Source organism: Oncorhynchus keta, chromosome 27 (assembly GCF_023373465.1).
Source record: "Oncorhynchus keta strain PuntledgeMale-10-30-2019 chromosome 27, Oket_V2, whole genome shotgun sequence".
NCBI classification, from domain to species: domain Eukaryota; kingdom Metazoa; phylum Chordata; class Actinopteri; order Salmoniformes; family Salmonidae; genus Oncorhynchus; species Oncorhynchus keta.
In genome coordinates this window covers 13853864-13881704 of record NC_068447.1, presented here as the reverse complement: position 1 = coordinate 13881704, position 27841 = coordinate 13853864, and the positions used below count along the sequence as shown (strand labels likewise).

The window sequence follows — 27841 nt, the reverse complement described above, 5'->3', positions numbered from 1 at the left end:
CAATGATAACATGCCAGGCAGTACTATCACCATGGGACAATGATAACATGCCAGGCAGTACTATCATCATGGGACAATGATAACATGCCAGGCAGTACTATCATCATGGGCCAATGATAACATGCCAGGCAGTACTATCACCATGGGACAATGATAACATGCCAGGCAGTACTATCATCATGGGCCAATGATAACATGCCAGGCAGTACTATCATCATGGGACAATGATAACATGCCAGGCAGTACTATCATCATGGGACAATGATAACATGCCAGGCAGTACTATCACCATGGGACAATGATAACATGCCAGGCAGTACTATCATCATGGGCCAATGATAACATGCCAGGCAGTACTATCATCATGGGACTATGATAACATGCCAGGCAGTACTATCATCATGGGCCAATGATAACATGCCAGGCAGTACTATCATCATGGGACAATGATAACATGCCAGGCAGTACTATCATCATGGGACAATGATAACATGCCAGGCAGTACTATCATCATGGGACAATGATAACATGCCAGGCAGTACTATCATCATGGAACAATGATAACATGCCAGGCAGTACTATCATCATGGGCCAATGATAACATGCCAGGCAGTACTATCATCATGGGACTATGATAACATGCCAGGCAGTACTATCATCATGGGACAATGATAACATGCCAGGCGGTACTATCATCATGGGACAATGATAACATGCCAGGCGGTACTATCATCATGGGACAATGATAACATGCCAGGCAGTACTATCATCATGGGACAATGATAACATGCCAGGCAGTACTATCATCATGGGACAATGATAACATGCCAGGCGGTACTATCATCATGGGACAATGATAACATGCCAGGCGGTACTATCATCATGGGACAATGATAACATGCCAGGCAGTACTATCATCATGGGACAATGATAACATGCCAGGCAGTACTATCACCATGGGACAATGATAACATGCCAGGCAGTACTATCATCATGGGACAATGATAACATGCCAGGCAGTACTATCATCATGGGACAATGATAACATGCCAGTCACAAAAATGGAAACCAGAATGATATTGGGAGGCATTTTCCATACAGGACTACGGTACAAGGTCTTTATAGTGCCGGATATGGTCTCAGTCCAGTTCTGTAATATTAATTTACCATTTGATAGAATGAAATAGCCTCTAGGTGGAGTCTGTCATTTGTGATGATGTCAGGTTCTCCCTGGAAGTATCCTTATTAATTAGATTGCATACTGTACATTATTAGACTCGGGCAATTTCACGAGCGTGCAGTTCAGAAGCAGTAATCCCCTATGGGTCCTGCCTACTCATGGGGTTGGAGTGGAGCCAGGGTGTATTAGAGACACACATGTCGTGAGTGTTACACTGAATGACCAGAAGTCTGTGGACAACGGCGTTCTCCTGGCATCCGCTAAAGCCAGATTCGTCCGTCAGACTGCCGAGATCGTGAAGTGTAATTCATCACTCCAGAGAACGCTTTTCAACTGCTACAGAGTTCAATGGCGGTGAGCTTTACACCACTCCAGTCGACGCTTGGCATTGTGCATGGTGATCTTAGGCTTGTCTGCGGCTGCTCGGCCATGGAAGCCCATTTCATGAAGCGCCCGACAAACAGTTGTTGTGCTGACGTTGCTTCCAGAGGCAGTTTGGAACTTGGTAGTGAGTGTTGCAACTGCTATGCGCTTCAGCACTCGGTGGTCCCGCTCTGTGAGCTTGTGTGGCCTACCACTTTGTGGCTGAGCTGTTGTTGCACCTACTTCAAAATAACAGCACTTAAAGTTGACTGGGGCAGCTCTAGCAGGAAATAAATGTTCCGAACTGACTTGTTGGAAAGGTAGCATCCTATGACAGTGTCACGTTGAAAGTCACTGAGCTCTTCAGTAAGGCCATTCTACTGCAAATGTTTGTCCATGGAGACTGCATGGGTGTGTGCTCAATTTAATACACCTGTCAGCAACAGGTATGGATAAAATAGACGAATCCACTAATTTGAAGGGATGTCCACGTACTTTTGTAAATAGAGTGTATATTGTTAGGATTGCTGCACTTAAACTTCATTAACCTCAATAAATAAATAATTTAAGCGCCCATTAATATTTTCAATTCAGCCTTTGAAATGAGATATTATGATGGCAATTTCAGAAGCTGGAAACATTATGGCCAATGTTAAACATTAGCCTGTGTTGTAGTCAGTCAGTCAGCCTGAGAGGCTGCCTCTGTTTGGGTGATGTGGTTGAAACTGCACTCTACCCCATAGAAGCCACCACTGCCCCCCAGTGGCTATAGGAGTGCAAAAATCAAACAAATTAGTTCATATATACAGTACCAGTCAAAAGTTTGGACACACCTACTCATTCAAGGGGTTTCTTTATTTTTTTAAACAATTTTCTAAATTGTAGAATAATAGTTAGAATAATAGTGAAGACATCAAAACTATGAAATAACACATATGGAATCATGTAGTAACCAAACAAATAAAAATATATTTTAAATGTTTAGATTCTTCCAAGTAGCCACCATTTGCCTTGATGACAGCTTTGCACACTCAGTCATAGCAGATAGTCAAATGTCTCCAGGGATCAGACAACAAACATTCTTCTTGTGCTGACAGAATGTGTTTGGATTATTTAATCAATAACAAAAATGGTCAATGAGTGAAACAGACATCCTCATCCTCTTCTCGGTCTTTGCCAAAACCTTCAGCTGTACTAGAATATAATTTTAAAGCATCATGCTGGTACAGAAGCCAACCTACACACCCAGCCATCGCCTGCGTCTGAAAACGACTTGAGACGTTGCTGTATTGTAGACGTGTCTTAAAAGCTCTGAGTTTTATATTTTCACTCTAGGATGTTGGAATAATACTGTGAAATTGTGAAAATGAGTGTCAGAGGTGTTAGTGTCAGAGCTGTTTGAAAAGACTGCCTGAATTTTTTTTGCCTGGAGTTGTGGCCTGCCTGACGTCACCAGGCAGTAAATTAGTTAATAGACAAATAAGAAAGAGGGTTCCAAACTGCTCTGCCGAGTTCAACTCTCACATCATATTTTAACATCCAAAATGGTTAATGGGCATTTCCAGGGATCAGACAGAAATGATCATTCCCCGGTTGTTTTTCTTTGTAAAACAAGTCAAGTTGGAAAATGTTCATGACAAGCGAACACGCGCGCATGCACGCACGCACACACACACACGTGCACACACACGTGTGCACACACACACACACACACACACACACACACACACACACACACACACACACACACACACACACACACACACACACACACACACACACACACACACACACACACACACACACACACACACACACACACACACACACAGAGTGAGAGAGAGAGACTTGGCAAACAAAACATTTGACTATTACGGAGGAATCTACGTGTAAATTGATGCCTACTCCCTGTTAATTTGCTCAAGTCACCATAGAAAGGGTTGCAGCATGCATGACAATGCCCCTCTCTATTGACTTCTGAGTGCTTAGGCCTGTCCCCAGGCTGCTCTTTCCCCAGCGCTGCAGCTTCAGCCCCATGAGCCTCACATCTGGCCTCAATAAGCCACTACAGCTGTTAGTGAAATCATGTGTGTAGTTTAGAGGGTCCAGACCACAGAGAGCACCCTCCTCCTCCCCAAACCACAGCGAGGTGGAGAGGGAACAATTTGACTGGTTGAGCCTGTATCTCATGAAAGGTCTCGTTAAAACCAAGCCAGTAGTCCTGTATCATCGTACAGGCATATTTTGGGGCCTTTCCTGCAGTGGTTTATGTGCTCATTTTCTTTCGAATGTGTTTGTTTGCCTGAGTTTGTAATGGAAAACAACTGATCTCAAACTCAAACTTAAAATGTAACATAAGAGAACACTTATCAAGCGTGACAATGCACAGTAATAAATAAATAAAAGCGTAATGTGTGTGTATCATAATGCACCATATCACTGCAGTTCACTAAAGTTTCAATCTTATTGCAACAACAAACAAAAAAAATCAAGAAAACTTTGAAGTAGAGCTGAAACAGTTGCTAGGCAACAACAGTAACAACAGTATTCCCACTATTCCAGTTTGTAGGGGGTTACTTTTCAGTTCGCACTAAACTCTGTAAAGTTATCCATTAGTTTTGCACAGACAAGAGGCTATATTGAGTGAGGGCAGGAGGCTGGTTCATAATAATGTCTGGAATGGTGTGAATAGAATTGTGTCAAGCATGGAAACCACGTGTTTGATGTGTTCCGATAGCACTCCATGTATTCTGTTCCAGTCATTACTATGAGCCGTCCTCCCCAGTTAAGGTGCCATCAATCACCTGTGATCTACAGTAAATACAGCAGTATCTTATACAGTGATATTGGGAATGCTAATAGGCTAGAGTCAACGATAAACAACGGCTCAACAAAATTGAATATTGTTGATGCAGAAAACACAGATGTATTTTTGCTATAGAGATCATGATGGAGGTACATAGGGTTGTAAAATTCCTTGGTTTTTCTGAAATCCCGGTTGGAGGATCCCCAGAATAAGAAGGGAATAAGCAGGAAATCCAGAAATCTCCAACCAGGATTGCTGGGAAACCAGGGAATTTATTGAAAGTTCCCGGAATTTTGCAATCCACTCATACCTATCTATGTATGGTGATCGTTCAATAGAGATTGTCTATGCTCAGGGCGTCATGTCATAGGTATTGGACAGTAGGTAATGGCTGGTATCAGGGATGGTTAAGTGAGTGGCAATTTGGTAAGCAGCTGTCGTTCACTGATACACAGGCCTTTCCGCTTGAAATCCAATTCATGCCTGTGGTCTCCTTTCCACTCTTCGAGCCAACAGCCCAAGTCTTGGAGCTGCATCCACAAAGCCACTGCCACGCAGCACACTCACCCTGTTCCAGCTCTCTGTGCCACCCCTCTGCTTCAGCTACAGAAAGAGCTGTACTTTGTGGTTGAAGAGAGAGAATGATGGACAGAGAGAGAGAGAGAGAGATCAGAGAGAGAGAGAGAGAGAGAGAGAGAGAGAGAGAGAGAGAGATGGGGGAGTGAGGCAGGGCAGAGCACAGTATGTATACATTTCAGCGGGAGTATAATCCACTGTAACCACAGGTCCTGCCTGCTCTACCAGCATCCTTTGCTGTAATCAAAGTACATTCCCAAACCTCCTACACACCAGCTCTTTGCCCCAGAGAGGCCAACTCACAGGCATTATCAAACTGAAGAGGAGAGGAGTCAGTTACTCCTCGGCTCTACGCTGTCATTTTGCTTAATCCCATATCAATTGATTAATGAAAAAACACATCCAGGGATGGTGACACATTTTAGATTACAGTTTGAAGGCTAGGGGGAACTGACAAAGGCCCTGAGACAGGAAAACATTGAGACAGAGAGGAGTGAGTCAGTGAACACGGAGACAACAGGAAGGGAGGCCTAGCATACTTGTTCAAAAAGAGGTGTTTGTTTAGTCGTCTTCAAATGAAAACACTGTGGAGCTGAGTGATACTGCACTGCACATGTTCGATGAACAAAATAAAGAAGCATACTGTTGCCAATTACCAAATATTTATCTTCTGTGTTTACTCTTTATAAACATGTTTCATTCCTTGGACAATGTTTTATCTCAGAGTTATTCTGAGAACGCTACAGAATGCCCAGATCCTGGCAATCCTTAAAGGTGCACTGTCACTCACAGCACATTCCATCGCTATGGTGTAATCCAGTGGACTTTCTGTTGGTTTGGAAGTGTCATAATGTAAAATAAATAATACATGTAATTATGTGGATTACATTACAGCTATTGAACTTTCGCCTCTTTTCACCAGAGTCAAACTACTGAGCGTCCAGTCCTGCCAGGTCTTTAATTGAAAGCAGCCTCTTCCCCTCTCTCCCTCCTGTCTCACAGACCTTTTGACACCGGTCCAAACTAACTCCCTTTCACCTCTGCATCCCCCTACTTCACTTCTTCTGGCTCTAACCCTCTGCAGCTCAGAGCAAGATACATCCAAAACTTGGCCTATTCACTCAATACCAACACACCTAGTCACAAAGGCCTGGGCTCATGTTGGAATCTCACCCTCCCTCTTCAATTCCCTTACACTCATTTCACACAGAATGTTATTTTTCTTTATTCATATATGGATTTATTTCCTTGATATTTGATCTGAAAGATAGTAAAGTTCTTACTGTAAAATGTATTTGCCTGAATGTAATGAATGGTAATTTCAGTAAGAAAACAGATGGGAAATGAAATCAGATGCAAGGTATCGACCAATCAATACTTTTTTGCTCGTAAAAAGACTAAACAGATCAGGATCAATTTCCAAGTGCCTACCCTAATATGTCTGGAGTTTACACAATGGCCACAGACTATTGTTAACAGTTTTAGTTCACTTGGTTATAACGAGAAACAATTGTGTCCTAAGAGGGCGGTATTTACACTTTCTCTGTGTTGTACTCTCCGGAAACATGAACAAACTTCAGAAACATCCATTCTAAATAGTTAAAAAATACAAAAAAACTTGTGACATTTTAATGTAATGCTATCCAGATACATATGTAGGATCTTAATATGACCTATATTGTCACAGCAAAACAATCTTGCAGCAAATTTACTTTAGTCCATAATGTTGCTTGATCGGTGATAAGGCTTTTAGCTGGCCAAAAGTATAGGCTACATAAAAAGTTAAATACTGTTAATGCAACCATGTGTTAGTGTGGGTTTTCAGTGAATCTATGTAAATCACAAAGCTCATCTGCATTTCGGTGCAGGAAAATACTCAGCAACAAAAGAGTGATCAAATTAAGATCCTACATCTGTATCTACTTTTCTTAGTCTGATGTATTAAATACGTCCCACTCAGTATGACAGTTACTATAATTTGTAGAGGCTCATTTTGTTCTGATTCATTTTCATGAGTTTATAATAAGATAAGGTAAGGTTTCTATTGATCCCATAAAGGGAGATTTAATATCACCAGTCAATACATCAGACACAGCAGCAAATAATAATGAAAAAAGCTCAAAATATTGATTTGCTTTAGTGCATTTTAATGTGTGCGTGTGTGTGTGTGTGAAAATGCATATGTGAACATGTGTTTGTGTGCGTGTGTGTGTGGTGGCTAAATCTGGGCGAAGGGTTGCTATGAGATAGCTGGAGGCTTGGGTTGAGAAGCCATGGTACAGGTCATTAGATTGTCTTTTCACATTAGCATCTGTTGAATGTGATTATCCATCCAGCCGAGTTTAAACCCTTGACATCCCACATGCACTGCCAACTAGAACACAGAGTAGCCATTAGCAACACCCCCTCAATTGTCTATCACACACGCTCGTCCCAGCGTTGGGTCTCCACGGCTGGGTTAAAAAAAAAGTTCTTATGGGCAACTTTCTATAGGAACATGAAATAGGACCACACATCTAAACTCCTGAGTGGCGCAGAGGTCTAAGGCACTGCATCTTAGTGCTAGAGGTGTCACTACCGACACCCTGGTTTGAATCCAGGCTGTATCACAACCGGCCGTGATTGGGAGTCCCATAGGGCGGCGCACAATTGGTCCAGCGTCGTTGGGGTAGGCCGTCATTGTAATTAAGAATTTGTTCTTAACTGACTTGCCTAGTTAAATAAAGGTAAACAAAAACATAGCTATAATGTTAGCTATTTAAGTGCATTGCTGACTTAATCTCCAGAGAGACTTCTCTCAGTTTTTTTGTTGTTGCTTTTGACAGACAGAGTATCAGCTTGGTATCTGGCAGATACACAGATGTTCATTTCAGAGTGTAAGAAGATTTCAGTGACTGAAACACAATATCAGCATAGCCACAGAAGTCAGAGGTCAATCTTCAAAGCTGGTATTTCCAGCACAGAATGTTCAGCAAAGTATTTTCAAGTAAAGCACATTGTTTTTAATGTGATCCACCAGAACATTTGTTGTATCTACATGTATGCTGCATTGATTGTGGTAAGTAAGCAGGACTAATACAAAGATTTATTTCAAAGAACCTTGAAGAAATGTTTGTCTTTATTGTAAGTCCATGTCACCAGAAATGAGTAGAGATTTTTTTTTAAATACCTGTTTCGTTAATATTGAAAAGCTCATTATCCCATGTTACTATAGTGCCCCCTGTTGGTTAGTGCCATCACACCATAACTTGAATTTGGTAAATACACTCTTAGAAAAAACAAGTTCCAAAAGGCTTCTTCAACTGTCCACATAGGAGAACCCTTTGAAGAATCATGTCTGGTTACAGGTGGAATCCTTCAGGGTTCCTCTGTGGAAAGGGTTCTACCTGGAACCAAAAATGGTTCTTTAAAAGGCTTCTCCAATGGGGACAGCTGAAGATCCAAAATCTGTGTAGTATCCAAAAACAATACCTGTCTCAGAATGGGACGATGTTTCATAATATATATATATATATATATTTTTTTTTCCATCAGTAATATCAATCACAATAAATAAAGAAGTGGTACAACAGATCTGAAAAATATACCAACTCAAAAGGGTTACAAAAGAAAGAGCCCATTCCCAGGCCTGGTATGTGGTTGCTGTATCATCTCTCCACATGACTCCACTCTGCCGGGGTATCCCGGGGTCCTTTAGGTTTCCTAATGCGACAGTTGAACCCTGAGGGACAGTTGAGAAATGTGTTTGGGATTAGTTGAAGGCACCTGCAAGTACAACTAACAGTTTTACATAGCCTTGTTTTGACATCCAGTCACAATTATCATGAGATTCTGAGGAAATGGATATTACATTGGGTAGCTATAATGGCACAGGATAGTAACAGTAAAAGGCATTGGATAACAGTATCACAAACACAAGCAGATATTCACCCATGCTACCAGGAGTACAGCTGTTGGTCAGGTCTTTGATGGGATTTGAAACATATTCATAGTCATCTCCCATCGAGGAATGATGCTCAGCTAGAGAAAAGCAAACAGTAAGAATCAGTAAAAAATGTTCCACATAAACAGCTCAATATGGCTGTCAAGGAATTGTTACTGGCAAGAAACTGAATGAAGATGGAAAACAAATATTGCTCCTTTGTGGTCAATGTAGGACTCAAATTACTTTTCGCATTGATTTAATACTTAAAAGGACAGTGTATGCCGTCGTAAATAAACATTACACAATTTCCCCAGTTTCACAATATTGGACTGAGGTTACTAGATCTAGATTACAATGCTCTTCTAAAAGACTGGATATTCTTTGCAAGGCATAATGACTAAAACAAAATCAGAGCTGGCCTCAGTTTGGTCTCCCTAAAATGCTCTCACCTGTGACCTGTTCATAGCCACTCTGTTCCTTCCCTAACGTGGCCTCAGCTAGCCTGTGATTGGCCGGTCTCGCTGTGTCATATATGGGTGAGGCCGCTGGAGGTGGATTGACTGGAGGACACCTGCTCTTGGGCTTGACCGTGCTGTAGAGAGCAGTGGCGGGGCATTTCAGGGTGCCCAGCTCTGCGTTGTCATAGTGATGGAGAGCGGCCGGAGGAGCTGAGGAAGAGGCTGGTGACGGAAGCTGTTTGGACTTGTTGACCACAGCATAGGTGTCATCCATCGTCTGCTGGCACAGTTGAGGCGCTCTGGGCTGCACACTAGAATTTCTAAAGAGGAGTAGACATCCACAATTCCATCAACAGTGAGAAGCAAAAAGTACAAATGTGGCCTTATTGTTTCTGCTCTACACACTAGATGGCCATAACTATTATACATATGACTGAAGTTTCATTATCTAGTCCGTTTTCTTTCTGGGGCTTCCACAGTGGATTTTTACCATTAGTATATCGGTATAGAAATTAAGATTGATTAAAAATGTCAATGTTACAATACTGATTTCCTACGGACTCTTTGACCATGTTTACAGAGATATAGATAATTTGTGTTTAAGCCTGTGATACGAGCTGGCGGGGAAACAGTTGAACATATGGGAGGGAGGAAAGAGGATGTGAAAGTGATGTTTAACAGCCCTGTGTGTCACTTCCTCTGCAGCATGATGAATGTTTAGTAGTACAGGAATGGTGACATCCTTCTGATTCATTAATCATGTTTCCCTAAAGTTCTGTCAAATGTAACTAACAATAACTGGCTTAAAGTCCCTTTCACATCAAGATCTTCAACGTGAACGACAACACAGTATTTGAATATACAGTACATTTAGCAATATTAAAGGTGCACTACGCAGATATTGCTCAGCCATTTCCTGGTTGCTAAAACTAGCCTAATTTCAGTTTCTGTGATAAAACAAGCAAGTATAGTGTCATTGAATCATTGTACTAAACCGCTTGAAATATATGGTTGCTGATAATGGGCCTCTGTACGCCTATGAAGATATTCCATAAAAAAATCTGCCGTTTCCAGCTACAATAGTAATTTACAACATTAACAATGTCTACACTGTATTTCTGATCAATTTGATGTGATTTTAATAGACAAGAAAATGTGCTTTTCTTTCAAAACAAGGACATTTCAAAGTGACCCCAAACTTCTGAACGGTAGTGTATATTTGACCACAACAGCTACATACTGCAACTTTAATAGTGTTTGCTTGATTGTCAAGGCAGGTACATATCATATCTATTGTATTCTGTAATAGTTGACTTCATCAATCAAAATATGAATAAATGACTTGGTATCGATAAGCTTATGTACACTAAAACTACACACCCAACAAACACAAAACCCTGTTGTACAGCCAACTGAAATAGATGACAATGGAATCACTTGTACAAAACAGGAAGCTCCCTAAATCTCTCTCTCTCTTTCTCTCTCTCTCTCTCTCTCTCTCTCTCTATCTGCCTCTCTCTCACTCTCTCTCATTCTCACCCTCTCTCTCTCTTTCTATCTGCCTCTCTCTCACTCTCTCTCATTCTCGCCCTCTCTTTCTCTTTCTCGCTCTCGCAAACTGAAAGTCAACATCTCCACAACCTTACTGTGGTATGCCAATATCTCAGGCTGCTTATTGAAGTCAGAAACTGTTGCTATTGTGTGTATGTTGATGCACATCACACATCAGACTGAACAAAGAAAGAATTCTCGCTCCTACCTTTTTTCAAGTGGCTGAGTGATGGCTGATGTTATCGGTGGAGAGGTCTTCACAGACTCAACGTCATCATAGAGAGGTTGGTTGCTCTATAAACAACAACATAAGCTGTTAAGGACCAGAGAGGTATAGGACTGTGTCTCTAAAGCTCAGGCTCTGTATGAAAATGCGTGAACAATCATCTTCAATGTGCCAATATTTGCATAGAGAGGAAGCGTGATGGCTGGTTTCCTGCGTAACATTTTTTTAATGTTCTTTTTACTCCACTCATCACATTGAAATGTCAGACGGAAGTATAATATGATCAGATTGAATGGATGACACAAGGAAAATACCTTTGTTAGTTTCTATTTTTAATAACAGACAAACTGACATATTGTGTCAGCTTTGCCTTGTACCTCTGGCTGTCCAGGCCACCCAATTCTGATCTTTTGCCCAATTATGGGCAAAAGATCTGATCTGACCGGGCAAAAGATCTGAATTTGCTGCCTGTGTAAACGCTGCATCTGACCGCAAAACAGATGTGTCAATAATCCCCAATAATACTCCATACCCTCTCATGTCTTATTGTTCTAGTAAAGCTTGCTTGAACCTGAATGCTAGTACGGCATGTGTTGAATACTGTGTTGTATTTTGCCTTTAGAAAGGCTGACATCTGTCGGTTGGAGATAGCAATTATAAAAACCTGATAATTGTTTCTGTCTTACCTTGGTGAGATTCTGGTAGTTGTTCTCAGGTGACCGTAAAGCCTTCTCAAACATATAAGCCACGGCAGAAAACACAAACTGATACTGCTCCTGGTTGGAATGATAGAAAAAAGATGATTGAAGCCATCATTTCCACAGGAGAGAATTACAGTATTTATTGCATGATATAACACCCTGCAGAAAATAAACACAATTTCTCATATGTAATTCTGTCTGATAATAAAATACCTTTGTCTGAACAGCTGATGGCCTCTGTCTCCTTAGTTCCACTACAATCTTCATGATATTGAAATCTCCTTTGATTTGCTGGTGGAGAAATATGAGAATGCATTAGTCAAAACACTCATACCCACCAAAATTTAAAAAATATATATATATTTTTACACGTATTATTGTTTTTAGTTGCAGTCTACAAAGGTCTTGTAAAACCAATTCCCTAAATGATGCCATCAATGTAATGCAGTAAACATAAGTACTACCTTTGTGACAAGAAGATCATGAACATAACATACCTTTGTGACAAGAAGATCATGAACATAATCCAGGGCACAAATCACCCCCGTTCTTCCACAACCAGCACTGGAAATACAAAACACAACCAAATACATGGTCTGCTCCATTCAGTCTCTAACAGCAGTACTCAAACATTACCAAAGAAGTTCCCAAGTCTGGATATGACACGGTAGACCCCATCAGGTCCTGAATATTTAACATATGCATGTCAGTTAAGAACAAATTCTTATATACAATGACGGCCTACCCAGGCCAAACCCAGACAATGCTGGGCCAATTGTGCGCCGCCCTATGGGACTCCCAATAACGTCCAGTAGTAATACACCCCAGGATTGAACCAGGGTCTGTAGTGATGCCTCTGGCACTGAGATGCAGTTCCTTTTAACTCTGAGCCACTCAGGCGCCCAGCTAAATGGCATTATTAAAACACATGGAGCTCAAGGAGTACATGTGGCCTTGTGATAAACAACACTGAATGATATGCATTGATGAATTTTAATGGGCTTATAGATCATAGTCTGTCTCTGTGTGCGACAATTTCCTCTCGGAGCACAACAAGTCCACTGGGCAGACAGTAATTTTAGGGGCTGTGCTGTATGTCATGTATAGGGGACAAACAGACCTGCAGTGGATGAGAACAGGGCTAGTGTTGTTTCCCTGGGCTTTGCGAGCCATATCCATCATTTCTAAAATACCACCAGCTGTGTATGGAATGTCATGATCAGGCCAAGCTGTGTATTGGAATTGAGAGATAGTCCGTGTTTCCTAGACAAACAGAAAACATGGTTTGCATATGACTTCACGGGCTCCCGCTCATTCAACTTCCTGGATACCAACAAATAATATCACATTATCCAATGTGGATAATAACACTGACTTGTTTTTCTACGATATTGAATAATTATTTGACTAGTGCTGCTGATGGAAAACAACACAAAATAATACCCGTTTCACAGTTGGACACTTACATTATGAAATCTCACAGTCAGAGTCCTCAAGACTACTTCCTCATTTGGGTTGGATTCTTCAAGCTGTAAAAACATGATAACATTTCAATTAAAAATATTCTAGTGTTTCCTGAAACAGGTGCCTGTGATTTTATGCAGACAACAACATGTGAGTCAATATGCCATGAAATAACCAAACTGAGTAAACTTAGTACACAGGAACTGACACATCATCTGTGGAGGATGTTGAGTAAAAAGGGAAGTCTTCTTGAATATTCTCTGAAAACCCAGACTATAAAACAACCCCACTGGGCAAACACTGGTTGAATCATTTCAATATGTCACTTAACCAATGTGGAATATACGTTAAATTGACATCTGTGCCTAGTGGGACAGCACTCTGTGCATGCTGGAATATTGGTGACATTGTGGGAGGCAACCCATCTGTCTGGGACGACTCCTGAATAGTAAAACAACTAAGAAGATAAATCTGGATCAACTGAAAGTTGTGTCAATGCTGCTACAACTTCTCTGTGGTCTGTGTACCTTCACAGTATACAATATAATGAAGATATATCGACAAAGACGTACATTTGAGACAATAAAGGGACCAAAGGGGGTTGTTTCCTTGACAGTTGTCCAATAGCGCTCACACTTTTTCTATAAAAAAAAGACAGTGAAAAAAACAACAACATTATGAGTCAAGTGGAGACCAGCACCAAAGTTGATCAATTATACAGTACAGTAATATGTTCACACTTCCACTGTAACTTTTTTTATTCAAAATGTGACTAAAAGGGCATTTACCTTTCCCATTTCAATTTCTCTGCAAGCCATGATTATAACCTAAAACAGGGATAGGAATAGAGGTAACATTAGGGCGGCAGGGTAGCCTAGTGGTTAGAGTGTAGAGGTGGCAGGGTAGCCTAGTGGTTAGAGCGTAGAGGCGGCAGGGTAGCCTAGTGTTTAGAGTGTAGAGGCGGCAGGGTAGCCTAGTGGTTAGAGCGTTAGAATAGTAACCGGAAGGTTGCATGTTCAAATCCCTGAGCTGACAAGGTACAAATCTGTCGTTCTGCCCCTGAACAGGCAGTTAACCCACTGTTCCTAGGCCGTCATTGAAAATAAGAATTTGTTCTTAACTGACTTGCCTAGTTAAATAAAATTAGATTGAGACAATTTTCCCATTCTTCATCTGTGCAACAGAGCTGCTGTACTACATTTATAGGAAAGTTGAATACAATCTTCCTTACCTTTACATCATACTGCCAAATCATTTGCCAGAAGTCAACCAAAGTGTGCCTCAGAGGTCCTTGGGTCGCTATGTATTTTCTGGTCTCTGTTGCACCCTAGAGGACAGACGAGATATAGCAGAATAATCAGCATCAGACCGAGCTGAATAAAATGCAGTCGGACTTACTGAATGAGAGAGGACAATACCGTACTTTAATGAAGCTGGCGTTGATATAGTCAGAATCATTGTCATTCGTCAGTAGAGTTAGGGGAACACGGGTCTGGTCATCTATATAAAAATATGAGTTTTTGTTCAGATAAGTTTAATATTAAGCAAGAATATAATTTTCAATTAGAGTAAAAACCACTAACGTTTTTTAAGTCTCCATCATTATGCTTACATGGTAAAATGTCTTTGTAACGATTCTTCTTTACATTGTCCTTCAGTGCCCCGGCTTTCGTCGTGAGGCCAAGATCTTTCTTGATGATGGAAGTTCGATCACGGATATTCTACAAACACAAAGAGACATGGAAGCTGAGATGAGGTTGGGAGCAACTTTCATGATTGTGAAACTGTAATTAAAAGAGAGGTAGATTGAGAGCTTAAACCTTGAATGTAGGAAGTCTCAGGTAGGATCAAACGAAACCAATCTTTACATATTAGTAACCACATACTGTACTATCCATATTCCCTCAGCCCTTTTGTCCCCAAAAAACGATCTACACAAAATACTCTGTAAGGTCGAAGTGGAAGAAAAATTCAAAAGTTTGTTAAATATAAATCATAAATAAATGACAAATATGCGATTCCAGCTGTGAGTCTTTCTGGGCCTCTAAGAGCTTTATACACCAGGATCTTACAATATTTGCAAATTATTCTTGTACATTTTTTTAAACACTGTCAACTTGGTTGTTGATCATTGCTAGACAGCCATTTTCAAGTCTTGTCATAGATTTTCAAGACGATTTTAGTTACAACTGTAACTAGGCCACTCAGGAACATTCAATATCCTCTTGGTAAGCAAATCCAGTGAATATTTGGACTTGTCCTTTAGGTTATTGTCGTGCTGAAAAGTGAATTCATCTCCCAGTGTCTGGTGGAAAGCAGACTGAATCACGTTTTCCTCTAGAATTTTGTCTGCTCTTAGCTCCAATACGTTTATTTTTTTATCCTGAAAAACTTCCCAGTCCTTAACAATTACAAGCATACCCATAACATGATGCTTGAAAATATGGAAAGTGGTACTCAGTAATGTGTTGTATTTGATTTGCCCAAAACATAACATTTTGTATTCAGAACAAAAACTTAATTGTTTTGCCAAATGTGTTGCAATATTACTTTAGTGTTTTAGTGTTTTTACAACCCTGTTCCTGGAGAGCTACCCTCCCGTAGGTTTTGACTCCAAACCCAGTTGAAGTTAAATATTAGAATCAGGTGGGCTAAATTAGGGTTAAAGTTAAAACCTACAGGACAGTAGCTCTCCGGGAACACGGTTGGAGAGCCGTGCTTTAGTGCCTTGTTGCAAACAGGATGCACGTATTGGAATATTTTTATTCTGTACAAGCTTCCTTATATTCACTTTGTAAATTAGGTTAGTACTGTGGAGTAACTACAATGTTGTTGATCCATCCTTAGTTTTCTCCTATCACAGTCAATAAACGTTGTGATTGTTTTAAAGTCACCATTGGGGTGAAATCCCTGAGCGGTTTCCTTCCTCTCCGGCAACTGAGTTAGGAAGGACACCTGTATCTTTGTAGTGACTGGGTGTATTGATACACCAAACAAAGTGTAATTCATAACTTTACCACGCTCAAAGGGATATTATTATTATTTTTTTTTTTATTACCAATAGGTGCCCTTTGCAAGGCATTGGAAAACCTCCCTGTTCTTTGTGGTTGAATCTGTGTTTGAAAGTCACTGCTTGACTGAGGGACCTTACAGAATATAGATAAGTGTATGTCTGACGTACAGAGATGAGGTAGTACTTCAAAAATCATGTTAAACACTATTATTGCACATAGAGTGAGTCCATGCAACTTATTATGTGACTTGTTAAGCACATTTTTAGTCCTGAACTGATTTAGGCTTGTCCTAACAAAGGGGTTCAATACTTATTGACTCATGAGTTTTCAGCTTTTCAGTTTCAATTAATTTGTAAACATATAGAAATGTAATCCATTTTAAATTCAGGCTTTAACACAACAAAATGTGTAAAAAAAAAATCAAGGAGTGTGAATACTTTCTGAAGGCCCTGTATGTAATAACGTAACCGGTGTGAAATGGCTGGCTAGTTTGCTGTGTGCGCTAGTGGTAGTTCAATCGCTGACGTCACTAGCGCTGAGACCTTGAACTAGTTGATTCCCTTGCACTGCGGCTTTTGTCGAGCGACAGGCGACGTTGCTCCGTGGGAGGCAGTTGCTGTGTTCATAGGGTCCCTAGTTCAAGACCCGATTGGGGTGAAGATAGGGACTGAAGTAATACTGATACAATATCACAGCTTTCTTCATGCCATAATATAGACATAATTACATTATCACCATTTCTCACTCCTTAGTCTCTAACAAACTAACATGGTCCTGGCACACCAAGACAGTCGTGAAGAGGGCACAACAAAAATAATTTCCCCCTCAGGAGACTGAAAAGACTTGGCATGGGTCCTCAGATCTCAAAAGGTTCTACAGCTGCACCATTGAGAGCATCCTGACGATTTTCATCACTGCCTGGTATGGCAACTACTCGGCCTCTGACCGCAAGGCACTACAGAGGGTAGTGCGTACGGCCCAGTACATCACTGGGGACAAGCTTCCTGCCATCCAGGACATCTACACCAGGGAAAGGTCCTAAAAATTGTCAAAGACTCCGTCACCCTAGTCATAGACTGTTCTCTCCTCTACAGCACGGCAAGCTGTACTGAAGCGCCAAGTCTAGGTCCAAGAGGCTTCTAAACAGCTTCTACCCCAAAGCCATAAGACTCATGAACATCTAATCAAATGGCTACCCAGACTATTTGCATTGCCCCCCCCCTCTTTTACACTGCTGCTACTCTCTGTTATTGTCAATGCCAAGTCACTTTAATAACTCTACCTACATGTACATATTACCTCAACTAACCGGTGCCCCTCACATTGATTCCGGTACCGGTACCCCCTGTACCTAGACTCGCTATTGTTATTTTCCTGCTGCTCTTTAATTATTAGTTACTTGTATTTATTTATTTAATACTTGAAACTGCATTGTTGGTTAAGGGCTTGTAAGTAAGCGTTTCACACTAAGGTCTACATTGTTGGTTAAGGGCTTGTAAGTAAGCATTTCACACTAAGGTCTACACTGTTGGTTAAGGGCTTGTAAGTAAGCATTTCACACTAAGGTCTACATTGTTGGTTAAGGGCTTGTAAGTAAGCATTTCACACTAAGGTCTACACTGTTGGTTAAGGGCTTGTAAGTAAGCATTTCACACTAAGGTCTACACTGTTGGTTAAGGGCTTGTAAGTAAGCATTTCACTCTAAGGTCTACATTGTTGGTTAAGGGCTTGTAAGTAAGCATTTCACACTAAGGTCTACATTGTTGGTTAAGGGCTTGTAAGTAAGCATTTCACACTAAGGTCTACACTGTTGGTTAAGGGCTTGTAAGTAAGCATTTCACACTAAGGTCTACACTGTTGGTTAAGGGCTTGTAAGTAAGCATTTCACTCTAAGGTCTACACTGTTGGTTAAGGGCTTGTAAGTAAGCATTTCACTGTAAGGTCTACACTGTTGGTTAAGGGCTTGTAAGTAAGCATTTCACTCTAAGGTCTACACTGTTGGTTAAGGGCTTGTAAGTAAGCATTTCACTGTAAGGTCTACACTGTTGGTTAAGGGCTTGTAAGTAAGCATTTCACTGTAAGGTCTACACTGTTGGTTAAGGGCTTGTAAGTAAGCATTTCACACTAAGGTCTACATTGTTGGTTAAGGGCTTGTAAGTAAGCATTTCACACTAAGGTCTACATTGTTGGTTAAGGGCTTGTAAGTAAGCATTTCACACTAAGGTCTACATTGTTGGTTAAGGGCTTGTAAGTAAGCATTTCACACTAAGGTCTACACTGTTGGTTAAGGGCTTGTAAGTAAGCATTTCACTCTAAGGTCTACACTGTTGGTTAAGGGCTTGTAAGTAAGCATTTCACTGTAAGGTTGTTGTATTCAGCGCAAGTGACAAATACAATTTGATTTGATTTGAATGAGGCTGGTTAGAAAATAGTTCACATATGTATTATTACTATTTCGATCATTACTGTCATTAATTCAAGGTACAAACAGTCAACAGAATGATGTTTATTGAAACCAATCTGAGGCTGGCATGTAAAAACAGTGGCACCCCTCACAATGGAACATTGTCAATAAAGAATCTTACGCAACAGTCTACTAGCTGCAACAAGGAAATGTTTCCCATAGTGGCCTCAGTGTTAATAAATAACTTAGTTTTGAACTTTGGAAGCTAAATTAGGAAAAAAAGGACTAGCCTACCTACTGTATCTTAACACTTACAGAGGTTTACATGTAAGAAGAGCAATAGCCTACAGTAGTTTAACAAAATATACTTCTGCAAATGTTGCTATTCAGTTCAGTGTAATGTCAAAACATAACTAAATAACCAAGGTTCACTTCTGTATGTGCCTTAAAGAGAGATGCCACTGATTTGAAAGAAGGTTTTTGTCAACTGCATTCAAGTTACAACATGCATTGTATTAAACTATACAGAAAACAAGTTACAACATGCATTGTATTAAACTATACAGAAAACAAGTTACAACATGCATTGTATTATACTATACAGAAAACAAGTAGCCAACATGATTTGCAGATATAACATTCAAACAAACAATTCAGTAGCCTAGTTTTACTTTGTTTAATCATCATACCTCTCAGGTTTACTACCCTTATCTACAACTGGACCAGTGTATGATGTGCAGCCTGTGATGTTGTACATCATGCACAGCGTACACACAATATTTAGCCATTATTCAACCAGTTATTTGCAATCAATAAATTAATGCAATTGCAATGTGAAAGTCCCACGAAGTGCTTTGCACATGCCTTAAATCATACTTTTTTTTTCATCTGAAAATATCACCTGGTCTTATTGTCTTTCTATGGGAATGAATTATAACCCGAGAATATACTATGTGCATGTGACCAATAACAGTTGATTTGATTTGATATACATTTGATATACAGGTATGGGGATTCTCACTTACACTATACTCCGATGAGATGATGCCCTCTGCTCTGCTGTCATCTGTCAAGGACATCTGACCTACGAACCTCGATAGATGCTCCATCCGTGCTGCGGCTAGGGATGTCAATTTAACTTTTGAAATGGCAGGCAGTGGGCGGCCATTATATCAATACAACAATTCTAAACAAACGCAGAGCGCCTTGCCGCACCAATCTCTAGTGCGATGATTAGCCTAGGTTCCGCGTGTACCTCTTGGAACGTTCCTTATGTCATTGTCACTGTGAGGCAAGTCATGTACATTTCCGCATTGAAAGCTACTGGCTTATTTATTGGCGTCAAAACAGGGGAGGAACTTTCACATAAACTCCAATACACTACTATTACAACAAATGGAAAAATGTATAGCATATTTATTCTTTTCCAACAAGAATATTCAAAGCATCTTCAAAAGGCATTCAACGCACTTTCAAAAGCTCTATTATTTTACGTTAGTTGTACAGTTAAATAATGTGTTATTATAAAGTTATCAAGCAGGCTATCAATGCATGAATCCCATTTAGACTGAAAAGTAGTCCTAAAACTTGCAGCCTGATAATATTCTCAGGGATATTAATTAGCCTGACACTTTCTAAAAAATATATCCTATGTGGTTATTTACATTGTCCATAGATTAGTAAACACGTCGGAGATGAGGATAAGCCTATTGTTGTTGTATTCCAAGGTGTGCTCGGCTAGTATTCTGAGCAGATGAAACCAACGTGCAGACAATTCACCGCCAGGAAACTTCAGTGATTTTACTATGTCTGTATTATATGGGTGTTTATTCTACTGCTATAGCCTACACTTCGTATTGGAGAAGGGCGGCATATCGATGCATGGTTTATTGAAACTGTAACGGTTCCATCAGAACATGCCTCATCAACAACACGTGATTTCTTTTTTTCAGATGCAATGTTAAAAAGAAAATGGCTAGCCTATCTGTCTCCAAATTCACACAGCCACCAGTTAGTTAGGCATACACTCAAAACAGAGACCGTAAAAAGGATTGTCAACTCAACTGTGACACTGAAATGATGGTTCAAACACAATCGCTGTGCAACACTTCCCCTCTGCCTCTGGAAAACGCACCGCCATAGTAAATAATAGGTGGATGTGCTTTCTCGTCATACTTGTGCGGTGATACTGATGGTTTGTTGACAACTGCAACATTTGAGCTAAGCATAACCCATCTACGGACAGACATGACGTTACTTAGCAGCATGGGATAATTGGTTCGAATCCAGGCTTATATCACACCTGCCCGCGATTTGGAGTGCCATAGGGCTGCGCACAATTGTAAATAAGAATTAGTTCTTAACTGACTTGCCTGGTTACATTTTTTTTAAAGCTACAGTTGGCAACAACTATTATCCACTAGCCACAACCATACAAAAAATCAGTCTCAACAAACCATCAGTATCACAACACCTACAACCAATCACAGCGAACAAGCAATTACTTCAAATGGACTAATAAGCTCACAGTTTACAATCACGTGGTAATTCAGTGCTAGAGGCACCTCCATTGTGTCACTTATGCAATAAGTCTGGAGGAGGTGTGGTAGATGGCCAATATACCACGGCTAAGGGCGGCTAAGGGCTGTTCTTATGCAATGCAGAGTGCCTGGATACGGCCTTTAGCCGTGGTATATTGGCCATATATCACAAACCTCTGAGGAGCCTTATTGCTATTATAAACAGGTCACCAACTTAATTATAGCAGTAAAACTAAATGTTTTGTCATACCCTGTTATACGGTCTGAGAAGCCATGGCTTTCAGCCAATCAGAATTCAGGGCTCAAACCACCCAGTTTATAAAATGACGTTATGGATCTGGACTCAGGACTCCACCTACTGGACAGGTGTGGTTATTGCAATGACAATACCTAGCTATGGAGTAATGTTTAGATTAGGGAAAATAGTGATAGTGCACTCCCTCCCTCATCTAAAAGCCAAGTCGTCCGATACATTTACATTTCTATTTACAACTACGTCGTGTTTTCCATAAGGATATACAGAAAGGCATGAAAGTTTAGCCTATTCCCAGGGGCACTTTTATCACACAGGACCTCTGCTAATAGCAGAGTCCTTCCTAGCTGCTTGAGTGAAGATGGCGCAGGCACTATCAGAGGAGGAGTTCCATCGGATGCAGGTAGCTAGGTTGACAGATGTCTATTTTTAATGCCCGTTGTTTAGAATTTGTTGTCACCTTCAGGGTATTTTCTGAAAATGGGATTTTCCGTCAACCTTTCCAGAGCTAAAAGACGGAACGGTAAAGCCAACGTGATAGCTTCCTTTACTAGCTAGGCTAACAGGGATGTGGCTAGCTATGTTGGTAGTGTCAGCAAAAATTGCTATTCCAAAAGCAACAGGCATTTGGTCATATCGTTTTAGTATTCTATACAAACATGCAAATGTGATAATCCCAATAGTTTGCTTTATGTTCAAATAACATTAGTTGAACAGCTAGCTAACGTTAGCTGGTTTGCGAGTTAACCGTTAACTAGCTTAAATGGCTAGGCTAGCTAGTTAGCTTGAAATGACATTAATCTTCACGACAATATCTTTATTAATGGCAAAGTTATCTTCCTGTTAGTTATTGATTTCAATCATCCGTGTCTGATAGTTGTGTGCTGTTTTAGTTAAATGTTTTAAATAAATACATTCGTTGAAAACTATAACGTTAGCTTGCTAGTTACTTTCGCGTAACTAATAGCTTTCCAAGATTTATTATGGGTCACGGGTTTGTTTGGTCATTCAAAGTTATCCTCATGCCTGCTCGCAGCCTTTAGGGACTGGACGGGACGCCATTCACTGTTTATTATAGTGGGTGTGTTCAGTATTCCAAACCAGATAGTGCCCATGGCTAGCTAGCCCAAATAATGCATTGCTTGTTCATCTGAAGTCACCTGAATCAGATTGTGTACAGTAAGATGTTTTAATGTTTAATTAAGTTGACCCTTTATACAGGCTTAAACCAACTCCGTGGCCTTGTGGTTAGTGTCCCTTACCAAAGAGTCAAAACATGGGACATGATGCCTCTCTGCTTGGCACTCAGAATTAAGGAGATGGACTGGGGGTAAGGCCCTGCTACAGACTAGCTTCCTGTCCAGGGGGTATACTTGTACATTAGGCTGCCCCACCTTACAGAAACAGGAGATAGGCCTGTCCTATGTGCCGTTCTAGCTCTGACAAGGCTAACTGGTCAAAGGCTTTTACGTGTTTTAGTGCAATGTCATCCCCTCCTTCTATAACCTGTTTGTTGTTTTCCAGGCTCAGCTTTTAGAGCTGAGGACACAGAACTACCAACTTTCAGATGACCTGCGGAAGAACACAACTGGTAAGGAGCAGCAGCTCGTAATATAAATATGTTCTGGAGCTCAGTTGGTGCCCTTGAATTGGGATCAATATTTACTGCTAAAATGAAAAGAGCATTTCAAATGCAACTCCAGGATGGACTTCCGATTTAGTCTCCCTCTTAATGCAAGTGTGTGGTGTGTGTAGTAACCCATGTGATGCACTGTATCTAACTTCAAAATGGGTTAGTTATGTCTCAGTGATTGAAAAGAAAATACTAGGCTCTGGGGATATTCAATATTTTAGTGTTTTCTTTTCCAGAGCTGAATGCTGTTCGTCTGAAGACTGTGACCTTGGAGAAAGATTACATCAAAGCACATAAGGTATAGCAAGCTAATCTACATTTAGGTTAAACCGAGATAATAGAGCTGTGGAGTTCAATGCACTGAAACTCAAGGCATCATGTTTGAGACAGAATAAAAGGTACCTTTGTTTGTGATTCTATTCTGATTAGCTTTTTGTTTTATCTTCAGGCTCTGAATAAAAGCAAGAAAGCTCAGGTGGGTTACTTGCATCTTCTAAAAATATTTCAAAGCTGTCAAATGATCTTGACAAGATAGTATGAACATTAGCTTGCTATACATGTTATATGCCATAATAGCCATTACTCCAGTTTACATGTGCATAAATTACCATATACTTTTTAATTGTAATTAGTTTTGAACTGGCTCGAGGGACACTCACTAGACTCTAACCACACAATCACACATACTACACTGACAGTCCATCACCCAAACATACTTTCTCACTTTTAACATATGCTTCTGCTGCTCTGTTTATTATACAGTTGAAGTCGGAATTTTACATACACTTAGGTTGGGGTCATTAAAACTAGTTTTTCACCCACTCCACAAATTTCTTGTTAACAAACTATAATTTTGGCAATTCGGTTAGGACATTCACTTATTGCACGACACAAGTAATTTTTCCAACAATTGTTTACAGACAGATTATTTAACTTAGAATTCACTGTATCACAATTCCAGTGGGTCAGAAGTTTGTTGTGCCTTTAAACAGCTTGGAAAATTCCAGAAAATTATGTCATGGCTTTAGAAGCTTTTGATAGGCTTATTGACATCATTTGAGGCAATTGGAGGTGTATCTGTGGATGTATTTCAAGGCCTACCTTCAAACTCAGTTCCTTTTTGCTTGACATCATGGGAAAATGAAAAGAAATCAGCCAAGACCTCAGAAAAAAATGTGTAACCTCCACAAGTCTGGTTCATCCTTGGGAGCAATTTCCAAACGCCTGAAGGTACCACGTCCATCTGTACAAACAATAGTACACAAGTATAAACACCATGGGACCATGCAGCCGTCATACCACTCAGGAAGGAGATGCATTCTGTCTCTTAGAGATGAACATACTTTGGTGCGAAAAGTGCAAATCAATCCCAGAACAACCGCAAAGGACCTTGTGAAGATGCTGGAGGAAACCGGTACAAAAGTGTCTATATCCACATTAAAATGAGACCTCTATTGACATAGCCTGAAAGGCCGCTCAGCAAGGAAGAAGCTAATGCGGCAAAACCACCATAAAAAAGCCAGACTACAGTTTGCAACTGCACATGGGGACAAATATTGTACTTTTGGAGAAATGTCCTCTGGTCTGATGGAACAAAATATAACTTTTTTGCCATAATGACCATTGTTATGTTTGGAGGAAAAAGGGGAGGCTTGCAAGCCGAAGAACACCATCCCAACCATGAAGAACAAGGGTGGCATCATGTTGTGGGGGTGCTTTGCTGCAGGAGGTACTGGTGCACTTCACTAAATAAATGGCATCATTAGGATGGAAAATTATGTAGATATATTGAAGCAACATCTCAACATCTGTCAGGAAGTTAACGCTTGGTCGCAAATGGGTATTCTAAATGGACAATGACCCCAAGCATACTTCCAAAGTTGTGGCAAAATGGCTTAAAGACAACAGTCAAGGTATTGGAGTGGCCATCACAGAGCCCTGACCTCAATCCTATAGAAAATTTGTGGGCAGAACTGAAAAAGCGTGTGTGAGCAAGGAGGCAAACCTGACTCAGTTACACCAGCTCTGTCAGGAGGAATGGGCCAAAATTCACCCAACTTATTGTGGGAAGCTTGTAGAAGGCTACCTGAAAAGTTTGATAAAATAAAGTGGTGATCCTAACGGACCTAAGACAAGGGGTATGATTAAATATCTGGAATTGTCAAAAACTGAGTTTAAATGTATGTATCTACGTGTACATACTGTGTTACCTCAACTACCTCATACACCGGCACATTTAATCGGTACTGGTACTCCTTGTATATAACTTCGTTATTGTTATTTCATTGTTACTATTTTTCTTACTTTTTAACTCTGCTTTGTTGGGAGTGGGCTCGTAAGTAAACATTTCATGATAAATTCTACATCTGTTGTATTCGGCGCATGTAACCAATAGAATGTGTTTTTGATTTTGAAAATGATTTATATTTCTCCTACCAGTCACTTTCAGCACGGTTTACATGTATATCCACCTATCACGCCTACACTGACAATGTTACACGCTCACACTCACCACCACGCACAAACCCACCAAACACTTAAGTCTTCTGCATGCTTCGGTTGGGCTGGTGCTTAGCCGTTGGCGAACCGGACATGTGTGCTCACATGCCCCCTTAAAGACCTTCACTTCAAAAACGAGGAACAAGTGTATCGAATCCCCGAGCTGACTAAGTAAATCTGTCGTTTTGCTCCTGAGCAAGGCAGTTAACCCACTGTTCCCCAGTAGGCTGTCATTGTAAATAAGAATTTGTTCTTTCCTGACTTGCCTAGTTAAATAAAAATTACATTTAAAAAAACGTTTGTTTTTGTCGGAGGTCTTAGTCGCACAATGTGACATCTAACTAAGGTGTTTGGTGAAAAAAAGAATGAGCTTGAAAACAATTCATCTGTCGTTGAACGATAACAAACACTTCATTGAAGAATCCCGACTTTTGACCAATCACCAATGAAGGGGCGTAGACTTCGGCTACTGACTTCGGCTTGGCTCGAGAAATAATTACGTGTGCACGAACAGCCGGGAAAAAACCTTACCTTTGATATGGGAAACATGCGGACGTCTTTATGCTGCTGCCATACTGTTTACTATTATTATAATTATTTATCCTACTACCAGTCACTTTCTGCTAATTCCAGCCCACATGCACATACTGTATTTCCCTCAAATAATCCTGTAATCCCTGCACATTTTAAAGTTGGTACTGGAACTGACCCTATATAGATATATCTCTTGCTCTCATTTTAGTTTTATTTCAGTAGTTCTATTAGTTTTTTTTATATTGAATACTGCGCAGTTGGGTAGGGCTTGCAAGTTAAGCATATCATTGTACTTGTGACAAGTAAAACTTAATGGATAGAGAGATTATTCCAAAGTACATGTAGAGAACATAGGACACACTCCTTTTGTCTGTTAACTTCATTTCATGCATTTACTCATTCGGTTCTTCCACATCTTCAGTGACTGTAGCATAGGTATATGATGTATATGGGCCTGATTTATAATTAATGTTGTATTAATGCAGTCAACAGCCCCCTCTGCTGTTTAAATATGCATATTTAACCTTTCCCCAGAGTATTTTAGATCATTTGGAAATGTTTTGGAAAATCTGATTTGTGGCGGCACATCAAAGTATGATATCGAAGTAGAGCAATGTCCTCCAACTTATTCACCATTCTTTCTAATCAGCAAAGTACATTGTTATCGTGTTTTTTGTAAGAGTATTCAATCTAGAAATGTGGGGATGATAGTCGACATCCTGTGTGAGAGGGCCTACTTTCTGTTTACATGGACTGGTTGTCTGGTGTGTGCGCTCAGGAGGTGGATGCATTACTCAGCGAGAACGAGATGCTGCAAGGCAAGCTGCACAGCCAAGAGGACGACTTCAGACTGCAAAACAGCACCCTGATGCAGGAGCTGTCCAAGGTACTGGATGTCCCCTGCTCCCGCACATGCCACTGGTTCAGAAGAGGGGAATGTCCTTGTAAATTAAGATGTGATTTAGGCCTATCCTTTGTCTAGCTTGTATAACATAAAGGCCCCACCGTCCTGATCACATTTCATGATTTTATTACAGAAATATTTTTCATTTATTGCATTCCTCTGTTTAGTTATGTACTCAGATAGAGGAGCTACAACATGAAATCAAAGAGCTAAAGGATGGCAAGGGGCTGCAGGCTGAATCCTCCGGTACCATCTCCATCTCTGTGGATGGAGAGTTACTGCGCCTCCAGGCAGAGAACGCTGCCCTTCAGAAAAAGATGACGGGTATGCTTATGTTGGTTATCGTTGTAGAAAATCAACATTGTCAAAGGCATTTCTTAGATGAGATGTATCTGGTAATGGCAACACGGCATCAGTTTAAAAACAAAAATCTCTACTAACCGTTTACATCGCTGTGTTTTTCCCCTCAGCCCTTCAGGAGCGCCATGAGAGTGAGATAAAGAGCCAGAGGGGAGCGGAGGTCAGTGAAACCAAAGCCTCAGAGACAGATGGCCTGGCTGACACCAACGGTGTCCGGTTGCACTCTGACGTCAGTGAGACCAGGGAGGACTCTGCAGCCGGAACCAATGACAGACTGGAACAGGTGACATCATAAACACATTTTTCAAAGGAACTGCCATTTTGAAAATATCCTCAGATGCACTTCCACTGTTGTATCAGGCATACATAAATGTATACACCGGTCGCTGTTGTTCATTATTGAGCTGGTTGCTCTATTCAACATACAAAAGGCTCTGTTTATTCTGTCCA

At 40.5% G+C, this 27841-nt stretch overlaps 2 protein-coding genes across 5 annotated transcripts in view; one reads left to right on the top strand and one right to left on the bottom strand.

Annotated features, from left to right (window-relative positions):
• Positions 1-8009: 8009 nt before the first annotated feature.
• ptpn18 (protein tyrosine phosphatase non-receptor type 18) lies at positions 8010-19995 on the bottom strand. Its single transcript, XM_035738059.2, has 15 exons — positions 19694-19995; positions 14863-14971; positions 14674-14750; positions 14482-14577; positions 14039-14077; positions 13823-13891; positions 13253-13315; positions 12907-13049; positions 12284-12350; positions 12000-12077; positions 11772-11861; positions 11068-11153; positions 9300-9628; positions 8856-8945; positions 8010-8646 (listed from the first exon to the last, which is right to left on the bottom strand). Exons 1-15 carry the CDS (start codon positions 19775-19777, stop codon positions 8573-8575), a joined length of 1494 nt encoding a protein of 497 aa, XP_035593952.1. The 5' UTR covers positions 19778-19995; the 3' UTR covers positions 8010-8572.
• Positions 19996-21559: 1564 nt separating this feature from the next.
• The window catches only part of gripap1 (GRIP1 associated protein 1), an 85215-nt gene continuing 78933 nt past the window's right edge, over positions 21560-27841 (top strand). For 2 of the 4 annotated variants that reach the window (XM_052481719.1, XM_052481718.1), the window contains exons 1-7: positions 21563-21864; positions 22986-23052; positions 23331-23392; positions 23543-23569; positions 26906-27013; positions 27199-27355; positions 27502-27674. In XM_052481719.1, the coding sequence (XP_052337679.1) occupies positions 21823-21864; positions 22986-23052; positions 23331-23392; positions 23543-23569; positions 26906-27013; positions 27199-27355; positions 27502-27674 (636 nt within the window). In that variant the 5' untranslated portion in view covers positions 21563-21822. Of the gene's footprint in view, positions 21865-22985; positions 23053-23330; positions 23393-23542; positions 23570-26905; positions 27014-27198; positions 27356-27501; positions 27675-27841 lie in introns of all 4 variants that reach the window. The other 2 variants (XM_052481720.1, XM_052481717.1) reach the window with 2 other exon arrangements.

Coding starts and splice junctions, on each gene's coding strand:
- ptpn18 (XM_035738059.2), bottom strand. CDS start 19,777: ATGGAGCATCTATCGAGGTTCGTAGGTCAGATGTCCTTGACAGATGAC. Junction 12,351..12,906: donor CCTGTTCTCATCCACTGCAG/GTCTGTTTGTCC, acceptor TTGTATTTCCAG/TGCTGGTTGTGGAAGAACGG. Junction 9,629..11,067: donor ACTCAGCCACTTGAAAAAAG/GTAGGAGCGAGA, acceptor ACTCCTCTTTAG/AAATTCTAGTGTGCAGCCCA.